General features: G+C 40.6%; 3 protein-coding genes across 3 annotated transcripts; 2 read left to right on the forward strand and 1 right to left on the reverse strand.

Annotated features, from left to right (window-relative positions):
* The first annotated feature begins 1,006 nt into the window (after positions 1 to 1,006).
* LOC149387448 (uncharacterized) lies at positions 1,007 to 2,320 on the forward strand. Its single transcript, XM_089622149.1, has one exon. It carries the CDS (start codon positions 1,007 to 1,009, stop codon positions 2,318 to 2,320), a length of 1,314 nt encoding a protein of 437 aa, XP_089478275.1.
* A 6,922-nt stretch (positions 2,321 to 9,242) lies between these two features.
* Positions 9,243 to 9,990, forward strand: LOC149387449 (uncharacterized). The gene is made up of 3 exons (XM_089622150.1): positions 9,243 to 9,488; positions 9,580 to 9,680; positions 9,756 to 9,990. The coding sequence occupies exons 1-3, from the start codon at positions 9,243 to 9,245 to the stop codon at positions 9,988 to 9,990; spliced, it is 582 nt and encodes a 193-aa protein (XP_089478276.1).
* Positions 9,991 to 14,816: 4,826 nt separating this feature from the next.
* On the reverse strand, positions 14,817 to 22,011 carry LOC149387450 (cytochrome c biogenesis protein CCS1, chloroplastic-like). Its single transcript, XM_089622151.1, has 11 exons — positions 21,954 to 22,011; positions 19,693 to 19,893; positions 19,011 to 19,226; positions 18,812 to 18,927; positions 18,448 to 18,720; positions 16,281 to 16,546; positions 16,034 to 16,190; positions 15,844 to 15,927; positions 15,611 to 15,747; positions 15,372 to 15,473; positions 14,817 to 15,034 (listed from the first exon to the last, which is right to left on the reverse strand). The coding sequence occupies exons 1-10, from the start codon at positions 22,009 to 22,011 to the stop codon at positions 15,455 to 15,457; spliced, it is 1,527 nt and encodes a 508-aa protein (XP_089478277.1). The 3' UTR covers positions 14,817 to 15,034; positions 15,372 to 15,454.
* Positions 22,012 to 25,100: the final 3,089 nt, after the last annotated feature.

Consider the following 25,100-nt stretch of genomic DNA (forward strand, 5'->3'; position numbering starts at 1 on the left):
GACTAAAGACCGATCCTGCCCGTACACGTGTGACGATCTGAAGAAGAAGGAAGGACTACGAGCTAGTTATAAAAGCCCGCTCAATCTTCATTTGGCGACTACTGATTTTCCTGCTGAAAAGCGCATATAATTGTATTTTGATCTGCTAATATTGTTTGGATCTTCTACTCATTCCATTTTATTCAACATTGCCTGTATTCGAATTTTAATAAAGAAATCTTCTTTCGCCTATATTTTTAATATCTTATATCGTTCATTAGTTTCCTTCGGATCCTGATCTAGTCTTTATAATCGGATTCTGAGACCCTTCTCTCTCAAAAATAAATATACGAATTACCATCTTGATAATCTTCGTATAGATTGCTGGAACGAGAAATCGGTTCAACAATTTGGCGCCGTCTGTGGGAATACTATCAGAAACCTAACGCCGAAGAACAAAGATCGTCAGATCTGAAAAATGTCATCCAACAGCGAATACGAGTTCCCGACCTCTGGAGCTGATCCAGAGATGCGAGCTCTATTGCTGAAACTCTTTGAAACAACATCCGAATTCCAAAGGTCAACCCGATCTCAGCTCGAAAGCTTGACGGCTGGACAATTTTCTCTTCAGGAGCAGCTCGACGTCGAGCGAACTGCCTTGCTGAGCTCGATTGGGCCCGCCACTACAAACGGGCGCAGGGCCCCCCCGCCCGGAAGGCGTTTGAGTTTCTCCGGAATTCAGATGTCCCCCAGTACAGCCGGTCCTAGTAACATGGCCGGGACAGGGCAGTTCGAAGGATAGGTTGGGGCCAACGCTCGGCGAGCTCAACCGAACCAGGCCGCCCCCTCCCCAAGGAGGTCCACCTCCTGGATATGTTCCTTGGGTTATCGACCTCCCTCAAGAGAAAGAGAGCCAGGAGGAGCCGAATTATTTCGTACCGATGTAGAGCCCCTAGGAGATAACCATCCCGCCCTCAATGCTTTCCGCCAAGCGGTGGAAGCAAAATTCCGAGCTGTGGATTCCAGGATGCATTATGCCACGAGCTCCCCTGAGATCGATCGACAGGTGGCAGACACTCGGCGAACTCCTTTTGCCCAGAACATAACCCGGGTTAGAATCGGGGACGACGGGAAGTTCAGACTCCCGAAATACTCCGGAAATTCTAATCCAAAAACTTATGTAACGACCTTTCGCATTGCAATGGCCCGAGCATGTTTGAGAGATAACGAGTTAGAGGCTGGGTATTGCCAATTGTTTGCCGAAAACCTCTCTGAAAATGCCCTTGATTGGTTCTCACGTCTCAAGGAAGGCTCGATAAGTTCTTTCCAACAGTTATCAGCCGCGTTCATTAAGCATTACTTAATGTTGGTCGAGGAAGAGGCAACCCTGGAAGACCTGTGGAACACCCAGCAAACTCGAGACGAAACCCTAAAGAATTTCATGACGCGGTTCAAGACTGTTATGTCAAAAATCCCCTGCATCGAGGGGGAATCTTCCCTGAACGCCCTGAAAAATGGACTCTGGCACGAATCCAGGTTTCGGGAAGAAATGACCGTGAATAGGCCGCCCACCATCGAAGATGCGATCCATCGCGCCTCAAACTTCTCAAAGGCCGAGGAAGAAAGGGTTCTCGTGGCCAAAAAACATAATCCAAGAAAAGTCTCATCCATGACACCCATCCCAGCCATGGTAAGGACGCCTGGCATAAAACCTCATCGAAACAATGAATGGAGGAAGCCCCTCGGTCCTCCAGAATACGCTTACAACGTAAACAATGAAGGAGCCTCCGAGAATGGTCCATCGAAATGGCCTCGGGATAAGAAAAAATATTGCGACTTCCACAAGAGTTATGGGCACGATACTCTAGATTGCGTCGTAGCCCGAAAAGTCCTCATCGAAAAATACAAGAACGGTGAACTAAAGAACGTCGACCTGGGCCCCCCGCCCCAGAAAAAAGAGCACAACAACGCCAGACCACGAGGAAACCCCTCTCCAAAGCGTAGGAGGGCGAGGGAAGAAGACAACGACGTGCCCCAAGAGAAACCCCGAATCGACTACATAATGGGAGGTTCCAAGTTTTGTAGAGACAGCGTGCATTCCATCAAAGTGCATCACCGCCAACTTAAGGGTGCACCAAGATCCGCAGGGCCTGAGGAAAGGACCGACACCGTGATCTCGTTTAACGATGACGATGTCAAAAGACTGCACGGGCCCCACGACGACGCCCTAATCATCGAGCTTGAAGTAGGAAACTGTATTGTAGCTCGAATCCTGGTCGACAGAGGGAGTTCCGTGGACGTCATATTCAAGGCAACCTTGGATAGGATGAACATCAAATAAGCAGAGATTGCGCATAAGCCCAACCAGCTCTCAGGGTTCAACGGCGAGACGACCCCGTCCATGGGGGTCATCGAGCTTCCTGTACGAGCGGGAGATGTGAATCGTATGGTAGAGTTTACTGTGTTGGACTGCCCGTCCCCATTCAACATAATCCTCGGGAGGCCATGGATACATGGGATGAGGGCATTGCCTTCAACATATCACCTTTGCGTGCGATTCCCAACTCCCAACGAGATACATGAAATTAGGGGAAGCCAAGAGGCCTCCCGGATTTGCTACTTGAGCAATCACAAAAGAATCGCCGAGAAGCACAAATCAAAGGAGAGCGATTCGAAAGGTCCATCCGACGAAGAAACCAACGAGGTTCAATAGCAATTAATGACCATCGGAAATGAGAACGCCGATCCGCCTCCGACGGAAGATTTGGAGGAGAAGGATGAGCCTAATATAGAGTCAATAGTACAAATTCAGATCGACGGGACTGACCCCGAGAGATGCGTGGGCATCGGGGCCAAGTTGAAAGGAAGCATACGCCGAGAGATGATAGAATTCTTGAAGAAAAACAAGACGACGTTTGCATGGACGACAGAAGACATGCCAGGTATAGACACCGAAATCGTTGCACATCAACTCAACGTAGACCCTAGTTACAAGCCCGTAAAATAGAAACGTAGAAAACTCGGCTCCGAAAGGGTTAAGGTGGTCAACGAAGAGGTGGAACGGCTACTAAGATCCGGGCTAATATGTGAAGTAAAATACCCCGATTGGCTCACCAATACCGTCGTCGTTAAGAAAAAGAATATTGGTAAGTGGCGAGTATGCGTCGACTACACCGATCTTAACAAAGCTTGTCCCAAAGATAGCTTTCCGCTACCACACATCGAACGTCTGGTGGAAGCCACAGCCGGCCATAAAATCTTGTCATTCATGGACGCATTCTCTGGGTACAACCAAATCCTTATGCATCCAAATGACCAAGAAAAGACTGCTTTCACAACCGACAAAGGCATCTATTGCTATAAGGTGATGCTGTTCGGGCTCAAGAACGCATGAGCCACGTATCAACGATTGGTGAACAAGATGTTCGCCGATAAAATAGGGACAACGATTAAAGTTTATATCGACGACATGTTGGTAAAGTCGTTACAAGAGATAGACCACGTGACACATTTGGAAGAATGTTTTAAAATCCTGAACAAATACCAAATGAAGTTGAACCCATCCAAATGCACATTCGGAGTATCATCCGGGAAATTCCTCGGATACATGGTAACTCAAAGAGGGATCGAGGCAAACCCAAACCAAATACGAGCACTCCAGAGTCTGCCCTCCCCCAGGAACAAAAGAGAAATTCAGAGACTAACAGGACGCGTGGCAGCCCTTAGCAGATTCATTTCTCGATCCACCGACAAATGTTTGCCTGTCTACAAGCTCTTGAGAGGAAACAAGAAGTTCGAATGGACCGAAAAGTGCGAGGAGGCATTTGAGCAACTAAAACAATACCTGACCGAGCCTCCTGTCTTAGCCAAGCCCGAAATGGGAGAACCCCTCTACTTGTATGTCGCCGTATCGCACACCGCGGTTAGCGGAGTACTGGTCAAAGAATAGTGCGGAGACCAGAAACCAGTGTTCTACGTCAGTAGATCACTCGTTGACGCCGAGACAAGATAACCAGCAATGGAAAAATTAGCTCTGGCCATCGTCACAGCAGCTTGAAAGCTGCGATCGTACTTTCAATCCCACTCGATAGTGGTGATGACCACTAAAACTTTACGCTCTTTTCTCCACAGCCCAAACCAATCTGGAAGATTAACCAAATGGGCTATCGAGTTGAGTGAATATGATATCGAATACCGCATTAGGACCTGTGCAAAATCACAAGTCCTAGCCGATTTCCTTATCGAGCTCCCTGCAAGCGAAAGTGAGACCGCGACAGACGTCGGAATTTGGACCCTCAAAGTCGTTGGTTCTTCCACAAAACAAGGGGGCTGGAGTGGGGATACACCTGGCATCACCGCACGGGGAAGTGATTGAACAATCATTCCGCTTGGACTTCACTGCCTCGAACAACGAAGCCGAATACGAGGCGCTAATTGCATGATTACGCCTAGCAAGGGTTGTAGGAGCAAAGTCGATATCCGCCTTCTGCGACTCGCAGCTTGTTGCGAACCAATTTAGCGGAGAATTCGAAACAAGAGACGAACGTATGGAGGCATACATGCAGTTAGTAAAAGAAATGGCAGGCCAATTCGATAAATTCGAATTAACCCGCATCCCTAGAGGAGAGAACACTATAGCCGACGCCCTCGCCGCTTTAGCCTCAACGTCAGACCCAACAATAAGCCGAATCATACCAGTCGAAGCAATAAAACAGCCTTCTATCACTACCAAAAGCACAAGCGTAATTGTCACAACCCGCGAGCTCTAGCTCGCACGCGAGCCGCGACGTACTCACATCTCTTATTCCGGAATACTTAAATAACATAGCATTTGTACATAGTAAGCGAAAATAAAATAGATAGCTATAAGACATATATAATAAGTAACATAATTTTCGGGGAAATTTTTCGTTTTTATTTCACATACAAGTCTTATAGCGACTATATACAGAACAAAACAAACTCGTTTGTTTCTAACATATCTTACATATAACTTATACACAAACATGGACACAAAACGAGTAACTAGAATATAAGTTTACTAGCTACATAACAGAACACCATTTTCCCCGTTTAAAACAAAACTCTCATTGCCACAGGTCGAGCGACGCAAGCCTGGACTAGATCTCCTCCTTCTACCCGAGTAGAGCCTTTCTTTTGCCTACATTACCAAGGGTCATAATCTATGAGTCGAAAGACTCACCAAGTGGGAGTCTATCTAGTAATAAAAGCGACTAGATGACATGTGACGTGCACATAACACATAAAATATGCATGAAAGACATGATTCCTATCATATGATATGCAAGCATGTGCATACTTACTACATGTGAACTTGTCCTCCTAATCTTCAGGTCATCCAACCACCCACTGCAACAACCCTCAGAAGGACAAGTAGTCAGCCCTCAGACCCGAGCAATTTAATCATGAGGGTGACTCCAAGTTTTAAACTTCGTCTAGGATCCTCTAATGGTACCATCTCCAATCATAGGGGCGCTCAGGAGCTCCCTAAAAGCTCAGACGTGCCCGGCACGCCGGCTAGTTACCAATTACAACATTGCGCCCGTCAGGTATCCCTGACAAAAACACAAGTCTTCAGACTTGCTGGTACCACCGACATCTGTTCTTTTTAAATGTTTGGTACCTAATGGAATCAGAGTACAGCCCTAAACTACAACGGGAAGAGCATCGTTTCAAGTAGAACTCGATTAAATATTGTTTAATATGCTCGTCATAGTATTTTGAAAGAGAAATCAAGGTGTGACCCTTGTAGTCCCTAGAACAGATATCTCAGCTGGAATATGAGAAACGTCTGTCCCTGCTTTTCCCGTAAACCCGTCTATCGGGTGAATCTAAAATTAGTAAGTCAAAGGAAGATTAACTAATCAAATAAGAAACGGCTTGGGTTGTTAGCGTGTTACGCTTGAACTTAACGGGACAAACCCGAAGCTACATTTTCAATACTAGTAGCCGAAGCCTTAATCTTGATTAGTTTGTCAAATTCATGGGCTTTCAACTACTCTTGCTTACTAACACAGTAAAATGCACATAAACATGTGATTCCCTTGGTAAGTAGTTGACTTAATTCCCACTTACATGGACTCCTGATTCGCTAGCTCCTTCCCCCTCTAACGCCTAATCGTTACGGCGATAGCTGAAAATATCTGAGGAATAAAATGGAGCGTTGAATACTATTAGTTATGCACTCGCATAAATACTAATCTACAAATTCTCATATCCGTCATACGCAAAACATACGTTCTCACTTAAGAGAATCAGAGAAAACAAGAACACGATTCCCACATGAAACAGTGATCAAGAGAGAGAACAAGTCCTACAAGAAGCGACTAAACATGAACTCAAGATTAGCTATGCTAAGGAAGCATTTACTAACCCAAATCCCTTAGGCCGAGCCCAAAACTAGAACCGAAGCTCAACGTTAAGAACCCGAGAGGAAGAAAAACTTGTTTCTTTCCACAACAATCCACAAGAACCAAAATCACTACTCTTAGACTTGTAAAGAAAGTCTTACCTCTAAGATTGAAAAAAAATTAGAATAACCCGTCGGTTAGACTATAAGCGTAGTTAGTAAAGTAACCCGTTTAAAAACTATAAATATAGGTTTTGATAATAATACTAATCTTAATTAAGGAAGTACATTATAATTAAGTAAAATAATTAATTAAAAATAATTAAAATACTTGGTTTAAATAATAATCAAGAAATAATAATTAGTAAGGTTGTACAAACCTTTATTTTTAAAACCACTTCCTTTATTATTTTTTTCAAAACTTAATACTTGTAATAAGAAACATAAAATATGGTTTAGCTTAATTATAAGCTGTAACAAAAATAATTTAAACTTAATCATAAGCTTATAGGTTATAAAATTATTTTTGAAAAGTATTACGATACGGAAACGTTTCGGATTCAATCTCACACGTTTGATACTCGTAACTCACGGAAACCGACACTCGGTTTATCTCGAATCCACGAACCAAAGCTCACTCGAAGCACTCGATTTGAATCCCGAAACAATTCACTAACTCACGTGATTAGTACCATAACCTTACATAATTATTTGCAAATAATATTGCACATATAGTTAGGATTTTATAAGTGAAACAACTCAATTAATAATTAGAGTCGGGAGTCGGTGCGTTCTCGACTCTTCGTCGCCGCCGTCGCTGCGTAACTCCGCCTTGACTCGCCGAGGCTTCGCAGCTTGCATTTGTGCCATCGATGCGCACTCTCGCAGCCTCAAAACAACTCGCCGAGCCGTCGACTTGTCGCTGGAACTGAACAGCCCCTCTTTGCCTCGTCGCCGAACCCGAACAGCCCTCGTGGCTCGCCCGCGACTCGCCGGAACCGTCCTCGCTGCGTCCTCGTACCTGCGGTACGAGCTCGGTGAGACACGCAGCACCAACAAGAGAGCATGGTTAGATTAAAAATTGAACCGAGAATACCCAAATTTCTCGATTCGAAATCAATTCCCAAACAAGGCATTCAGAAATCGAACACTCACCCGATCCTAACCCATCCCACACTCAGCAACAACAACAAACAACAACTAGCACAAGCAACAAGTAAATTTTCTAAAAAAAACCTATGTTATTCACATCCTAGCGAGTCTCCGACTCGTCTAAAAACACCACAAATTCAAATCCGATCATACGCATATCAGTACCACACCACAGACAGAACAAAAATCCATTCAACACACTTCAAAGCCAAGCACATACTCTGAAATCCGAAACCCCCAAAATCAGCCCAAAACTGAACCAAAACACAACTTACGTGAAATCTGAAATTGAACAAGTAAAACTCCAATTTTCAACACTTAAAGTCAGAGTCCTAATCAACAATTAGCTGATTCAAGCACCACACATGAAAACCCCCAATTTTTCTCTTCCAAACTTTCGGCCAAAACATCTATAAAAATCTGACAACCCTAACTCAAATAATTTCAGCTCACTACAAGCACAAACCGAGCCCAAACACAAGCAACCCACGAAATCAACCAAATGAACTCAAAAACCCCTAATTGGAAAACCTAGAAATCGGACTAGAAGCAAAGAAAACGAGTTGGATTTCCTACCTTGATGTAGAAGACGAACCCACAAACTCTCGGCTTCTCCTACTCCACGAAAATCCCGCTCAACCTTGTGGAGAGAACAAAATCGGAGCCAACGATTTTCAGCATGATTGAAGAAGATGAACGAAGAAAAAGAAAAAGAAATGGAGATGAAGAAGATGAACGACGGGAAGGAGAAGAAAAAAAAGAACTCACCCACAACTCCGGCGTCTCTCACAGTCGTCGCTCTCTCACTCAGTCTCTCGGACTCTCTCGCTCTTTCTCTCCCTCGTGAAATCGCTCAAAATGAGCTCTGTTTCTTTTTTTTCCTTCTTCCTTCTTCCTGCGTGTTTTGGGTTGTCTCAATGTGTTCCCATTTTGTTCCCACGACGTTGATAAGGTTAAATGAAAGCTTAAAATATAACTACTTCCTACTACATCCTTACTTTATTTTGTTTTTCTAGTATTCTACCACAACAACTTTTTTTTGTTGCAATTTGGTCCATTTTTCCTCAATGCTCACCACTTCGTCCATAATTAAATGAAAACGATTTAGAAAATAAACCGAGATAATTTCTCGTTGATTCTAATTTATTTTGAATATATTTAAGGTGTTTCGGAAATTATTTTCACTCTCGAGACTCTTCTTAGTACTCGAGGACTCACCGAAAATATTATTCGGGAAATTAAAATCATTCGAGTCTAACTAGAAATTCTCAACTCATTCCGAAATCTTTAATTGACCTTAAATATTTATTTTCTAAATCTAGGACCATTTCACGCTCTAGTGAAATTATAATTGGCAACAATACTTGATTCAAGAAAAAAAAAACTCGTTCATTGATTCCAACGTTCACAAGACGAGTTACACAAAAAACCTTACTTTACAGTAATGGTAATAATAGAAGACGGGGACTGGAGAAGGGATATAATCATATATATATCTCCGAAGGCCGCACCCCAACAGACAAGCAATCGCGCCGAAAGCTAATTAGCCAAAGCGCAAGATTCTACATAATTGACGGAATACTCTTCAAAAGAAGTTTCTCTGGAATATACTTACGATGCGTAGGAAAAGAGGAGTCCAGACGCATCCTCTCCGTAATACACGAAGGATAGCATGGAAACCACGCGGCCGGACGAGCTCTAGCCATTAAAATAAAAAAACCAAGGGTACTTTTGGCCAACCATGGTCGCCGACTGTGAGCAACACTCACGGAAATGCGACCAATGTCAAAAGCACGCCCCGAATATCAAGCAACCAGCTGAGGAGCTATCCTCCATATCCGCTCCATATCCATTTATGAAATGGTCCATGGATATCGTTGGTCCCCTGGCCAACGCATCAGGAGGACTAAAATTCATCCTAATCACAACGGATTACTTTTCCAAATGGGTTGAAGCCGAAGCATTCGTCTCGGTGAGGGATGTGGACGTAAAAAACTTTATTTGGAAAAATATAATTTGTCGACATGGAATGCCGCAAGAGATAGTCACGGATAACGGGGCACAGTTCATATGAAAAGAGTTCCGACGCTTTTGTGCAGCAGAAGGAATCACTTTACGATTCTCAACACCCCGATACCCGCAAGGGAACGGACACACAGATGCTACCAACAAAACAATCGTTAGTAACCTGAAAAAGAAACTCAAAGCTAAAAAAAGATCATGGGCCTGATGTTCTATGGGCTTACCGATCAAGTCCAAGAAGGCCCACCGGAGAAACCCCATATTCCCTGGTATATGGGGTAGAATCAATCTTACCCATCGAACACGAAATAAGGACAATTCGCACCATATATGCGAATGATAACGGAGAAACTAACGATAAAATGCTTCGCGACTCTCTCGATTTGATAGGCGAGAAAAGGGACCAAGCATCGATGCGCATGGGTTTGTACCAACGATCCATCGCCCGATACTACAGAGATCTCTGATGTCAACTCCCGAGAATTTGACATCAGAGATCTCGTGTTGAGAAAGGTCTATCAGAACAGAGCTGAGGAGAACGCTGGAAAATTAGGAGCTAATTGGGAGGGGCCGTACCGAGTTACGGGAATCCCACGAATTGGTGTCTACAAGCTCGAGACACTCGATGGCATCCCAGTACTCAGGTACTGGAACATCATGAACTTGAAAAAATATTATTATTGAAAGTAATACCACAATAATCGAACTACGTAACGGCTTGATCCCAAACATGGGTACGTAGGCAGCCTTGCGACAAGGCCCAGCCCCCGCCTCGACTAAACGAGAAAAACTTGGAACAAACAAGTTCGACCCAAACCAACCTGCCAAACATAGTCGAATAGCTGAGGCATGGTTCGTACGCTATGTACGATAGACCGCTCTAAACCCGATTCATGGACAAGGAAGGCTTTAGAGATTCGATTCGAAAAATGCATTCAGTATGGAGCATCTGACAAAGACACCATACACGTAATCTCAATGCAACTAGGGGTTCGATTGACGATGACCGAAAAATGTCGTACGAACAAAATTACGATAATAAACGCCTTAATCAAAAGCGCGTTCGATCAAACACACAAAACACCGAGACACTAACTAGAAATGATTGGTTGTTGCTTCACATCAAGCACAAATGAATATAGAAATAATATTAATAAGAGAAAATTTAAAGGAAATGCGTCCGAACAGAATGAAAATCAAATTAAACAAAGTTCGACAAACCAAGCCAACAGAGGGGCCCAAAACAAAGTCGGCCCACGCAGGGTCTCAAAAATTTATTAAGTAAATTTTGAAAAAGAGCGAGGCGAGCTTGAGGCGAACTTAGGATGACGTCTTCTTGGCGGACTCCTCCCCCTCGGAATTCTCCCCGGCTTCATCGATCGAAGCAAGCACGTCGGCCAAGCTCCCTAGCATCAAACTGAACTGATTCGGGACCCCGGCGACCTCTGGCAGCACGGCCTCGGGAGGCGAACGATCGTCACACGGGGTGAATTCGAGGTCTTCGGCCCCGGCCAGCGAAGGCAAAGAAACGCTGTTCAGCTCGGCCTGATACTTGGCAAGCTCACTCTCGGCGTCCTTCAGCTCGGCATCAGGGTCGGCGATCCGCTTGTCCATCATCTCCTTGAAGATTGAAGTCGCGGACTTGACCTGGTCGAGGTGACGCATAATAGTCGTCCTTTTCTTCCCAGCCTCGACAAATTTGCAGTAGGTCGTCAGAGCCCTCTTATATTTCGACCCCGCCGCCTTCCTGCCCGCGCGAATGCCATCGTCCTTGGCAGCTCGGAACATCGTGTAGGTGTTCCGGTGTGCCGCTTTCTCCTTCTCCAGCTCGGCCTTCGTTCGTTTCAGATCGGCCTCCAAGTTGCTGAAGGATGCCCCCGCCAAGTCAAGCTCCTTCTTGAGCTCGACCCTCGTCCTCTTGGAGTCCTGCAGACGATCTTCAAGGTCCTTCTGGCGACGGATATGCTCGGACGCTTCAGCCATCAATAGGTCCATCTGACCTAGGGAACCCTGACACTTCTTGAGCTCGTCCTCCGATGACTTCATTCTGCCCCTCAGATCTCGGTTCGCGGAATTGAGGCGGTCATACATTACCTCATAACCGAGGAATCCCTTGTTCATCTCAGCCATGAACTGATAAAAAAAAGAGGGGGAGCATTTGGTTAGAACTAGACAACGAACATTGGCTCTAAGAAAGCTTACCCTTGAGCTCGCCGAGCTGACGGAGCGGTAGTAGCTCGACCCATGCATCCTGGAGACAGCAGGAAGCCGGAACTTCGGATAGCCGAACTGGCGCATGAGACACGCCGCCGCTGCCGGATCCTCATGGACTGGCTTGGGCTCCTTCCAGTTGAAGGATAGGGTACAAGTCTCCGGGGAAGATGCCGGCGGCTGGTCAGATTTTGGGCTCGGTAATTGGACTCCTTTTCCGCGATCCTCGGGGCGACCCCTCTTTGGATCATTCGGCTGCGGAGGGGTGCCCTCGGCAGCCTTCCTCTTGGACGAGAAGTCGGGACCGTCGCGACCTTCGCGGGAGCGGTCGAGACCTTGGCGGCCCCCGTGCTAGAAGCCTTGGCGCCCTCGGCATCAGAGGCCTTGGCGACCTCGACATCAGAGGCCTTGGCGACCTCAGCAGCTAGGAGCTCGGCGGGCAAAGTCTCGTTGTCGAGCTCAATCAGGAGAGTTCCCGGGGGAACAGTGACTGTCGTCTCCTGGAAACCGGAAGATGGATTCGACGCAACCGGGGCAGAAGTCTTGGCCAAAGCCGAGGCAATTTCGGCATCTTCGGCCTCCCTGGCGGCTCTTCTCTTGGTGCGCCAATCGACCTCCTCGTTGTTCATGTTGGGCGAGGGAGGGAGCGAAGATGGGACGCCTTCTGAAAAATCATCTATAAAAAAACAAACGAAATTAGAAAACGAACTAAAAGATAGTAGCTCGACCATACCAGGTTACTTGAAAGGGGCGGGCCAGAGACCGACTCGGATGAAGCGGTCCGAAGAGACGGACTTCCAAGAAACCTCGCCGGTGCGGAGTTTTTGGACCTTGTTGTTAAACGAGTATGACGGGTAGAGGAGAAATTTTTCTGCAAAAGACATGGCAAAACATTAGTCCAAGCTCGACCGCAGATCGCCATTGAAAGGGCTCCACCCCAGGCTCAGTACCGCAGTCCGTCTTCCAAGGGAAAAACAGGCATCCCTTCAACACCTCGACGGTGTGTTCGTTGATTTGAAAATAAAAATATTTCGACCCCCAATTTTTATCTTTGCCAGGGAAGTCGGTGATGACTCCCTGACGAGGTCGATTCGACAGATAAAAGCACACCGGGTGATGCTTTGAATTTCGCTTGGCCACCAATAGGCGGCCAAGATCCTTGACCTCCAGCTCGACCCCGACTTCTCGGGATAATAACAAGAGCGCCATCACCTGGCGCACGAAGTTCGGACACATCTGGGCAAACTGGAGGCCCAGACGATCGCATAACTCGATTAGGAGCCTGGGAATCGGGAAGCGCAGTACGCATTCCTCGAAAAACACTTGGTATGCGCAAACAAAACCAGGTATTACTCGATCGGCGGACTGGCCTCCTCGTTTCATATGAAGACCGTCGGGAAAATTATACCGTTCCCCCATAACAGCAAGGTCTTTCTTCGTCAAAACCGAAGGGGAAGACAATTCTTTGTTGGGATCATCACGGTTCATGTCCGAGGTCGACATGGTTTTCCAGAAATTCAGGAAATGGATAAAAAAAAAAGAGAAGAGAGAACCAAGAAGAAGAAAGAACGAGCAAAGAAAGCGAAGGGAGAGAGTTACCTCGAAGACGCGAATGAAGATAATAAAGAAAATCCCAAAGATTGAGACTTTATGTAGGGTCAAATCATGTCAAACGGTTGGGATTCTCGAGAAATTCGCCATAATGGGAAACGTTTGGGCTCCCGAAGCAGTAGCATGACGACACGTGTCCAGATACTCGCCTGGTGCATTAAATACTCGAGTATTTCGTAGGATTTCAACCAAACTAAAAAATCTCGGTTCGATCTTAAAGTATTTTTTTATATATATATCACCATTCAATATAAAATATACTAGGGGACTGGTTGTGGGAGTAGATTTCGCACTTCCCGGCTAGGTGGGCTAGTTCGGCCCAAAGCCCAGTTCGGCCCAAAGCCCAGTTCGGCCCAGAAATCTTAGGCGCGGGCGAGGTCGGCCCAAGACGATAGCAATGAATTCCTTGCCGAAGACCGAAGCCCAGTTCGACCCAGGCCCATAGACGTTCCTAGATGATCCGGCTAAACAGTTCGCGCCACCCACCTTCTCTATGAAACGGTCAAATCGCCTAGAGGCAAGGACGAAGACGAGATTAGTGGATAAAGACCGATTCTACCCGTACACGTGTGACGATCTGAAGAAGAAGGAAGGACGGCGAGCTAGTTATAAAAGCCCGCTCAATCTTCATTTTGCGACTACTGATTTTCCTGCTGAAAAACGCATATAATTGTATTTTGATCTGCTAATATTGTTTGGATCTTCTACTCATTCCCTTTTATTCAACATTGCCTGTATTCGAATTTTAATAAAGAAATCTTCTTTCGCCTATATTTTTAATATCTTATATCGTTCATTAGTTTACTTCGGATCCTGATCTAGTCTTTATAATCAGATTCTGAGACCCTTCTCTCTAAAAAAATAAATATACTAATTCCCATCTTGATAATCTTCATATAGATTGCTGGAATGAGAAATCGGTTCAACAGTTATTATGTTTGATTCTATATCTATATTTTGTTACAAATTTTGGATATTTGACTTTAAAGGCACATGTTTTAATATATATATATATATATATATATATATATATATATTAATTATATATATATATATATATATAGGTAGCTAACTAACAATCATATCATTCTCCATCTCTCTCTAAAGACCAATGGGTTTTTAAATAATGGTACATTCTACATGAAGCGTTGAAGTTTAGGAAATTCCACAGCGATGGTGTATCCTTTGTATTTTTTTTAAATCATTCATTTTTCACATTATCAACTAGTTTTGAGTTGAAACTCATGACACTATTAACATAAAACTTTGGTGCCGTTATCATGATATTTTTTTTATGTAACGTAACAGTTAGTGCGTTACCTAATAGCGTTATCTTTGAGTTTTTATGTTCATATTATCTCTCTGTATATATAATGTAGACAATTTTAATGTTCATTCTAAAGTAACCGAACGAATAAACCCTTTCGAAGTTTTGTAATTACATGTATGCCACCCTAAATGAATACGAAAATAACCCTGAAAGCTTAATAAATTACAAAAGAACCGTAAACATTAATAAAATTACATTTAAAGCCATTTGCTGTCTGGAATTCTCTAAATGTCTGCTGAAATCATCAGATATTTTAGGAAAGTTTTTTCTCTTTCGAGTCCAGATTCGAGACTGTCTATATATTCTATGCACCACCAAAGAAATCAGCCCCACCTTACCTTCTGCTCTTCGTCTCCAAACTGCGATCAAAATTAGGACCAACATGTAATTATATGACCACACCTTTTTTATTCTATTTTGCTGTGTTGAATTTTGTCTACTTTTGAACATCCACGCATAAGATTATTTATCACGTACTACTACATAAACAACTTAATTTCAATAAGTTCAAGTTCAGCTCATCAGATTATTTTCAAGTTATTACTATGTAAGTACTAACTTGCACAATATAAAAAATTTCAAGTTAGCAACAAATTTCGTGTACCAATCCATACGATAGTTCAAAAAAGGATCAGTATCTTAGAAAAATAAAATAAAACAAGGCTCTGGAAAATCGGAAAAAATAATTTATGATACCTGATGTTGCTGTTTACATCATTTTCGCCTCCATGATCTATTTCCTATGACTTAAGCCTTAGCCTTCGCGCTTCAAATATTCTTTATTCCTTTCTATACATCCTGAGAAGAAGCATATGGCAAATCTGGATTATATACCAAACTCAAACTGTCCATTGCCGTTAGCAATATTATCTCTTAATAAATTATAAAATAAAATAAAAAGCTATGATATCCGCAGATCAGAATCGAACCTCTACCGAGTCACTTGGGAAGGCGTATCAACCAACTCAGGCAACATATCAAGCGAGTGATCCATCTCATTTGGAAATTCGCCTTTCGCTCGATTAGTCTTTCCTCCTATAACCACCGATGTTCCATCTTGTAAAGCCCATAACTTTTTTTTTTGTTCACCCAAAAAGAAAAGAAAAAAAAAAGTCGGTGAAAAACCACTATTTCCCCCCAAAAGCTCATACAGAGACAGAAAATTCACCTGTGAGTGAGACAAATAGCTGATGCAAGTGGTAAGCATCAGAGCACCAAAGCCAGCATATACAACCGGGACACCCGGGTCAGTCTAAAAAACAGAAGAAAGAAAGAAAACCATGTTTAAGTTTCAAGTGAACACAATATGTCATGTAACATCACATTAATTATAACGATTTTTTTTTTTTTTTTTTTACCTTTAAGTCCAGGCCGGTACTCCCTATAGCATCTTCGATAACAATCTTAGTTTCATTAATCTCGATGGGAAGATTGGACTTTGGTCTACGAATCCCGGCGAAATTTCCGTCCTGGTCGTACAACACCACGGATTGTAGATCGCGTAAAAGCATTGATCTGAGTGGCACAAAACAAGTAGATTACTTAAGAAAAACTTGGTATTATTCTTAACTTTTTTTTAGCAGCGAGAGAAACATGTAAACTTACATTCCCTTGACATCAGGAGCGTTGAGATCACCGATGGGTAAAATGGTCCCATAGAGCTTCTTGTCTCCGTTTATCTTTAGCGGTGCTACGGCCAAGTTGAACGGTCCTTGATCATCCTTAACTATCTGTAGCGCCGAAATACTCCAATCGGTCTGGTATATGGTGATCCCAGCGTACCTTAGAGGGTCGTTCACGCTGATAGTTTTCCTTAGCACCTCCTTACCGTTGAGATCAAACAGAGAAAGGTCGGTGTGAAACTGCGAAACCTGGTACATGAATGAAAAAGAAAAAGGGTACACAGATCAAAGTCAATTATTTATTTATTTATATATATATATATATTTATTTATTTATTGACAAAGAGAATCTATGATTAAGCTGTTGGATGATAGCAGTAATTAGCTTATCAGTCAAGTTATCTCATGTGTACTGATGTTATAAATAGCGTACGCAAGCATAAGTCTCGCATTCTGTTGCGAAAATAACTCGTGCACGCAAGCGTACGTGTGTCGCTCAAGTAATATAAAATGTAAATTCGAGTATCGTACCCACAGAGACTAGTCAAATAGCGATTTTCTAAAACTTGATGCTAATTAACTCCAAGTAAAATTAAGAAGATGTTTGTAACAAGAGTAACAATAAAACTAAAGCAGAGAATTAAATACGAGTTTTGCAAGAAGAGAAAGTAGGGGTCACGATTTCACCGGAACTAACTAGGTTGGGGGTTTCGGGTTTGAACAACAAAATCTACTCCTATGGATGTTAATCTCACTCTATCAAAATTATTCACTAGCCTCTCTCGAGTGTTTTAGCAAACCTATGTAATTGACGGATTATTATCCTCTCGGCATCTAATCCTATTAAAACAATCACACGCAATGAAACAAGAGTTCAAACGATTACATAAATTGCCTAGATTTTCTAACCTAGGATCAACTATGAAGACATGAACAAAAGCACGATTATTTAATCTCTCTCGAGCAACTAAACAATCCTAGATAACAACTCTAATGGTGATCAAACATTAGAAAGCATAAGGAACAATTCATAGCAAGCAGTCCATAATAATGAAGCAAACAACAATTATCTAACCCTAACGAGCCCCCCAACCATTATCAATCCCGGCTACATCGCAACCCCATAAGAAACTTAGCCTCTAATGGTGTTCATAATCAACGCTAAACATAACAGAATAATTAAAAGCAATAAAATAAATATTGAAACCGAAATAGAATTCATATTAAATAAAATTGATGTTCAACAATAATTTAGAGCAATAAAATAAATAAAAGAAGAGAAGAAAGAAGAACGAATGAATTCGGAGAAGGAGAACTCGTCGGGTTGTCAATTCCGTTGAAGAACACATTTTTCCTCTTTCAAAAGCTCTCAAGAACAACCAAACAATAAAAGAGAAACTTAAACAAAAGGGAAGATGTGTTTTTGAGAGCTTAAAGTCGAATATATAGGTCAAGGGTTGATTTTCGGAGCATATTGGGCCTTTGAAATAGTTCAAATAGCCCAAAAACATCAAAAATGGAAAAAAAAGTCCGTCAAAACCCGAAGGAACGCGTGGCACGCGTGTCGAATGCTTGTGGCGCGCACTGGTAGTCTGGAGATCCTCGCGTCGCGCACTTTTTCCTCGCGGCGCGAGGATGCTTCCGGACGCGCACACTGTTTTTGTTTTGGCCATATCTTCTTGCTCCGATGTCCGATTTTCGTAAATAAATATGCGTTGGAAAGCTAAGAGATAGCTCTATCCAATGGTAGAAAGAATTTATCCAGAATCATCACTTCAGAATCTCAAATCATGCAGAAGAAGACGCCATGTTTCTTAATTAGATCTAACTCGTCCGAAAAATCTTCAAATCATCCCAAAATTGCTCAATTGCCCTCAAAACACTTTTAGATCATGAAAACCTATAATAACAAATAAAAAACAAAAAATATATCAAAAACACTTAAGGATTCGCTTCGTTTCAAGTCGGGGAACAAGCGATTTGTACGTAAAAAATGCACTCATCACATTCCATTGTTTATCTTCTTCCTTCAAACTCTCGTTGAACTAAGTGTGATCCGTATTTCTTTGCTTGGGTTTCAAGAAATCTCTGTTTTCTTTTCTTAACCCTATTGAAGCAATTTTCCCATACAACATAAATCTATTACCAACCTCTCCAGTGGGGAAGTAATCCATGTAGAATATGTTGACGTGGACTTCGGTGTTGAAAGCGTCGTTAGGACTGGAGAGAAATCCGGTCGGGTCCAACACGTCTCCCATGACGAAATTGAGTCCCTGAGGCACGTTCACCGAGCCTTTGAAGCTCCCAGAGGCGGTCAGAGTACCGCCCGCCATTATGAGCAACATCGCTAAGTGCACTCCGATTGGAGCAAGCCGACCCGAAAGTCCTTTGAATGCGTACAAACACGGCCCCTTCACAAATACCTGTATAGTTTAATAGACTTTCTATTTTTATCATCCAGGTTGATTAATGGGATTGGTAAATGAAAAAGGCGAGAATCTATTTGAATAAAACCTCGTATCCGGATCCCATGAGAATGACGCCTAAATCTCGTATGGAGGCTCTCGGCAAAGTCTCGGAAAATTCCTTCTTACGGATAACCTCGGAAGAATGCTGAAAGTTCCATCTGATTATATATATAAAGGACCGTCGATTATATATCTACCGTTATGGATTGCTAGAGTATTTCAAAGGAGAGAGAGAGAGAGAGAGAGAGCGACTTTGATGAGGGGTATTTGGGTGGTGTAAGTGCAGGCCATGAGAGAAGCGCCGAAGAGGACGAGAGTGGTGAGGAAAATGGGGGACGAGAACATGTGGTCGAACCCGAACGGAAGAATCCATCTCCACGTGAAGAATCCGAAAGCCGGATTGTCTTCCGAGTACTTTTCGAAGTAGAAATTCGGCGCCTCTCCTTGTTCAACAACAGTTCCTGTTTCAAGATAAAGTTTTGATTTGAGCCCACATTCTCTAATAAGATTTAATGAAAAAAAAAAAACCCGAAAGGTTAAGCTTTTAAATGAGCAATAAAAGAAGTAAATTGGTAATTTTTCTCAACTCAAGTCCTTCAAATTCCCAAATTGAAGAAGAGAATCAGTACATTCTCTCGCCTCAAATTCTTGAATTTCCCATATTGAAGAAGAGAATTGGTACATTTTCTCAGCAGACCAAATCCTTAAAATTCCGAAATTGAAGCGTTCAAACGAGCTCCAAAAGAAGAGCATTATAAAATTTCCCAATAATGTTTTATCTAATTTGAACAGATTAAGAAATAAAAGAAAAAGCTCGAAAAATCAGTACCAAGCAAGAAATACGTACGTGCTCTTTCTTAACCTAATCTTAGCTAAGAACTTCCAAAACCCAAATTGAAATGTTGAGTGAGAGGATAAACGACAAACCGAGAGCCATGAGAGCAGCGCCGAAGAACAACTCTCCCATTGCCAGAGGAAGATTAGAAAGAAGAGATAAAATCTTCCTTGGAAGTCTCTTCGCAGCTCTCAAAACTCCGTCTTCGTTCGCGCTCTTCTTTCCCTCGCCCGGAGCTTCCCCGTCTCCGTCCAATCCCTCCTCCGACAATGGCGGCGGAGATTTCAATTTAGCTAGTTACATATTAGTATTTATTACATTTAAGATTTAACTGTGACTATAAAGGGTTTGCAATTTATACCGAGTAGCCGCATGTTTCTTTATTTAAATATTACCTCTTTTCTTTATTGTACTTTTAGCCAAAGTTTCAAATGCCCTTTTTTATGTCGTTCTGAACTTCTTGATTTATGAAAAAATCGACATCTTGACAGAAAATTGAATAGAAAAATATGAAAATGGGCAAATATTTACCCTTTTTAAATGTCGTTTTTCATGGAAAACTGAAATATCGATTAGATATCGAACAAAAATATTGTTGTTGAATATGTTAAATATATATACACAATACATGTATTTTTAAATTTTAAATTTAAGATTTATACTAATAAATGAAACGTTTTTAGTATAGAATAGCAATGTTTGAAATGCTGGTTGCCGATGGTCCAAAAAAACGAAAACTGATGTGGCCGATGAAAATTGCGATGAAAATAATGTGGAAATTTGAAAAAATATGTTGACGTAAATTGCGGTAAAACACGAAAATTGCGACGGAAATAATACAATTTCAAATATAAAAAATAAGTTCCATGCACATATAAGAAGTTCTAAACATACATTATAAGTTTCAATTACAAATACACATAATACACAACCATAATAAGTTCAAACTTCAAAGTCAAATACATATAATAAGCACACATAATAAGTTAAAAAAATATCAAAATCAAGCAGAATATAAAAAACACACATAATAAGTTTAAGCATATCATAATATCACGTACTACCCCAAAAATGAAATTCACTATCATGTTATCATTTTTCATATTTCGAAATACTTGTTTACAAATATATATATATATATATATATATATATATATATATATATATATACATATATATGTATATATATAACTACGATTTCCTAACAATTAATTTCCAATTAACATCAATTTAAAATTTGTAACTTCTCAAAAAATATTAAAACAATAATATGTTCACCATGAAACAAGTACAAACAACATCTAATAAAAAAAAATTTAAAAACATTAAAATTATAATATATATGCTGAAAAACACAAATAAACACAATTTTCATGCAGTTTGCACACAATTTTCCGAAATATTGTTGAATTTGCACTAGCTTGATTGGATTTTGGGCGACGGGATCGAAATTGCGGAGTGGAATGTGACGGAAATGACACAATTTTTTTGTGTTTTATACCATAGGTTAAACGACATTAATGGATCCAACGACATGAAAATTTCGACGCAATATCTTTGACACAAATGGCAAAACGCACAAGTGGTCGTAAACTTGCCGGACTTCTCAAGTTACTGCAATTTCTATGCAATTTTCATTCAATTTCTCAAAATTTTAAACCTTTCAAAATAGAGCATCTGGAACCTAAAACTTTACGAAGGGAAAAGGTTAGGTATAAAAAAATAAAAAATCAAAAATCAAAACATCAAAACAATACTCTAAAATATTTTCATTGTGCTACTCTTCATCGTTAGTACTTTGCTGCTGTCATCGCCATGAAAGATCAACAATCGCAACAAATAGTTTGAGTGTCATCTTCATCATGGAGCTCAAAGCCTCAATTGACAACGAGCACTTTGGAAAATAAATTTTGAATCTTAGTAGTGTATTAGATCAAAAAAGAATTTTATAAGAATGTTTATTGACTAAGATTTGAGTGGTCACGAACGACACTCGAACAAGCTTTGTCGTCGAGAAGTGCGAAATTATCTGGTTTAAGTCATTAAAGCTTCAAACCTGTGCCTTTGAAGAATAAGTACGATGTCATCACAACTTTATAAGGTATATGTATCATAGGTTTATGATGAGCCCAACAATCTATAATTGGCAACTACTTTCTTATGCATAAACTCTTTCAAACTGAATGATAACAAACAAGGTTTTATAAGGGTTATGATTTACTGCTTGGTAGGATTCTGCATTGAAACTTAATGATAACTAACAAGATGTTATAAAAGTCACTGGTTATTCTGTAAATTAGTTTTAAGATGGTTATTCCTACTACTTTGTCGAATGGGAACCGTTTACTATTACCTATATCCAAATATAACGAAGCAACTTTGCCGCATTTTTCTAGTATCGTATCATACATTATTCAGTACCCTTATTTGGATTATTCGTATTCTAATATTTAAATTCAACGTGTAATAGATAATAATAAAAGAAATATATAACGAATTTTTGTAATATTTATTCCTAATATATTTTCAAAAAAATTCTTATAATATCTTAATGAAATGACGAATAATTTATTGTAACTAGTCAATTCTCTAATTTCGTTTAAGATTTTAGCAAAAATGTCATTTTATGAAGAAAATAGTCCACCAGGTCGAAGTAAATTAATTAACTGGTTAGGTCAATTTAATTTACTTTGATTTGGTGGACTATTTTCCTAATTAAATTAAATTAACGTACTTAGTTAATGAATTAATTTCGACCTGGTGAACTATTTTTTTAATAAAATAAAATTTTGATTATTTTCTAAAATATAATTGACTATTGGGTTACTGAACTGATTCTCCTATGAAATGATTGTTTCGGTGCGAATTTCAAATACATTATTCACTTCAGTATCTCATATAGCAATATGTGATTAAGCTGGTTATCAATAATTATCTATTATAGAGTTCGCCATATTATTTTTAAATTTGATAAATATAAAGATAAGTAAGATTTAAATTTATTCTATAATGTATAGGTATAGGCTAAAGTAAATTAATCACCCAAGACATATTGAGGCTTCTTAATAAATGTATAATTTATAAACTATTCCATTAATAGGACGTTTAATATTTATATCGTATTGTCTTATTATGTATTTGGTTAAAATATTATTTTATTATCATATCATGTATTGTTACTTTGAAGAAAGAAGTAATACTTTGATTTTCATATATACGCGTACATACCATGTGGCGAGAAATGAGCAACGAGAAGTTGGATTAGGAGCTGCGTATTAATTATACTCTGCCACCGACTTAACTTACTTGATTTGCTCTCATATATAGTCTTGACTAATCAGCCCTAATAGTGATTTCTTGAAGGTAATCAAGGAAAGTGAGCAACGAAAGTCGATCATTCAGCGGCGAAGAGACAGACTCGATCATTCAACGTACGTAAGCAATTCTTTAATTAATTTGCCCGCATTTACTGCGATACATGATTGTAATCAACCCGAATACAAAACCCTAAATATTGCCGCATTAGTGTTTAACTCGTAAGCTAGCAAGTTAAACCGTAATTCTCGATTAATTTTGGAGAATATCGATTGCAGATTGATCCTAGTTCGTTAATAGTTGCGGTGCGATGGATGATTTGTGGAGTGATTTTCCAGCGTTGGACGAGGAGTTCCTCTTCAGTGACGAGTTCAAGAAGAGCGTTCGGGACGAACACGACCTGTTGTTGAGCGAAGAGTTTTCGTCGATTTCAGCCGAGTATTCTTGTGTTACAAGCAACCCCGACGAGGATGAGAAGTCAACGCCAAGACGAGTGGGAGGCGGGAAGTGTATGAAGAAGCTGTTGCTGTGGAAAAAGCATTGCGATGCAGAGGATGAGGCGAAGAACAAGTCAACGGCGATGAGAGGGCAAGAACGACCCGGGAAGAGAATGAAGGTGCTATTGAAAAAGCTTCGCGGAGCCAAAAAGACGACAAAGACAGGCACGACTGTGAAGGAAAGGATCGCAAAGGTTCTCAAGAACAAGAAAGCCGAGAATGCCAAGGTCCACCGGCTCTTTTTCCCTCATTAGTTAGCTAATTATTTTTTGGTGTTGTTTGTTTCCATTCCATTGGATATATGGTTGTAATTGTAAATACAAACTGAATGTTAAATGCTGATAGTTGAGTGGGTGTCAACCTAGTTGGGATGTGCTCAACCTCTCATATATCATTCCTTTCTTGATCAATATCAATTAATGAAGTATTATTATTATTCCATTTTTACATTCATGTTTTTACTACCTGATTATTTATCATTTTAATTTTAATTTTAATTTTTTTGTTTGCATCAACAGATAATCATATACAATTAATATGCCAAAACGTAGTTTTGTTTCTTTAGATAGAAATAAACTGGTATAGTTCACAATGAAAGAAGAGTCCAAATAACAGTAAAAAAAATAGAAAGAAAAAAAAAATGGAAGCATGCTAAAACGTGAACATGCTTATATTATTTCCTATTTTATTTTGCAAGTATGGAAAAATGATCAAGACAGTGTTTCTTAGTCCTTAACTATACGTATGTGCTTTCATGCTAATAATAAAAAATAAAATAAAGAGATAAAATATCCCTCTTCCACCTTTCAACTCATAAACACCCAAGGGAAATGTGGTTCCTAAGGAGACAAATAACTAATAATAGTGGCAAAAATATTAAATTTTTAGATAAAACACTACTTATATACTCATTTTTTTTTGCAAAAATACCACATGTTACTATTTAGTAACGCCGTAACTATTTGCACAGTTAAGTTCAAACATAAATTTTAACGGCGAAAGTATTAATACATAACTAAATTTGTAACATGAGATATTTTTGCCCAAGAAAAAAAAATGAGTATAAATATCGATTAGAGTAAATTTGAGCAGTTTTGCCGCCATTTTATTTTTCAAATGTCATAAAAATTTAACAAGGCACATCCGTGACAACTAGCCGCATCCCACCTCACTCTTTTCCCCTTATAAAAAGCAAGCATTGCATTCTTTTATTTTCATTCAAACCATCACTCACACTTCGACAAAGTTCTAATATCCTCTTTGAAGCTCTTTTTTCAATTACACTATTCCCGTTATTATATATATATATATATATATATATCTTCCCATCTCTCTCAAGCTCAAAAACACAAATGGCTTCCTCCACAATGCCGTCATGGACCGACAAGCAAAACAAGGCCTTCGAGCGTGCTCTTGTCTGGTTCGACAAGGAAACCCCTGACCGTTGGTTCAAGGTTGCAAGCGCCGTTTGCGGGAAAACTGCCGATGAGGTTAAGGTGCACTGTGAGCTCCTCGTCGAAGATATTAAGTTTATCGAGTCCAACAAAATTCCGCTCCCAAAGTACAAGACCACCGGTGGGTGGTAAAAAGAGGTATACCATGCATGGTTGTCAAATATAAGAGTTCTCTTTTTTTTTCTTTTTTTTTTCTAGTCAAACCATTTACAACAACTTTTTCCCATCTAAATA

The sequence above is a fragment of the Urtica dioica genome, chromosome 8 (assembly GCF_054948205.1).
Source record: "Urtica dioica subsp. dioica isolate 48M chromosome 8, U.dioica_male_clone48M_v1_H2, whole genome shotgun sequence".
Taxonomy (NCBI): Eukaryota; Viridiplantae; Streptophyta; class Magnoliopsida; order Rosales; family Urticaceae; genus Urtica; species Urtica dioica.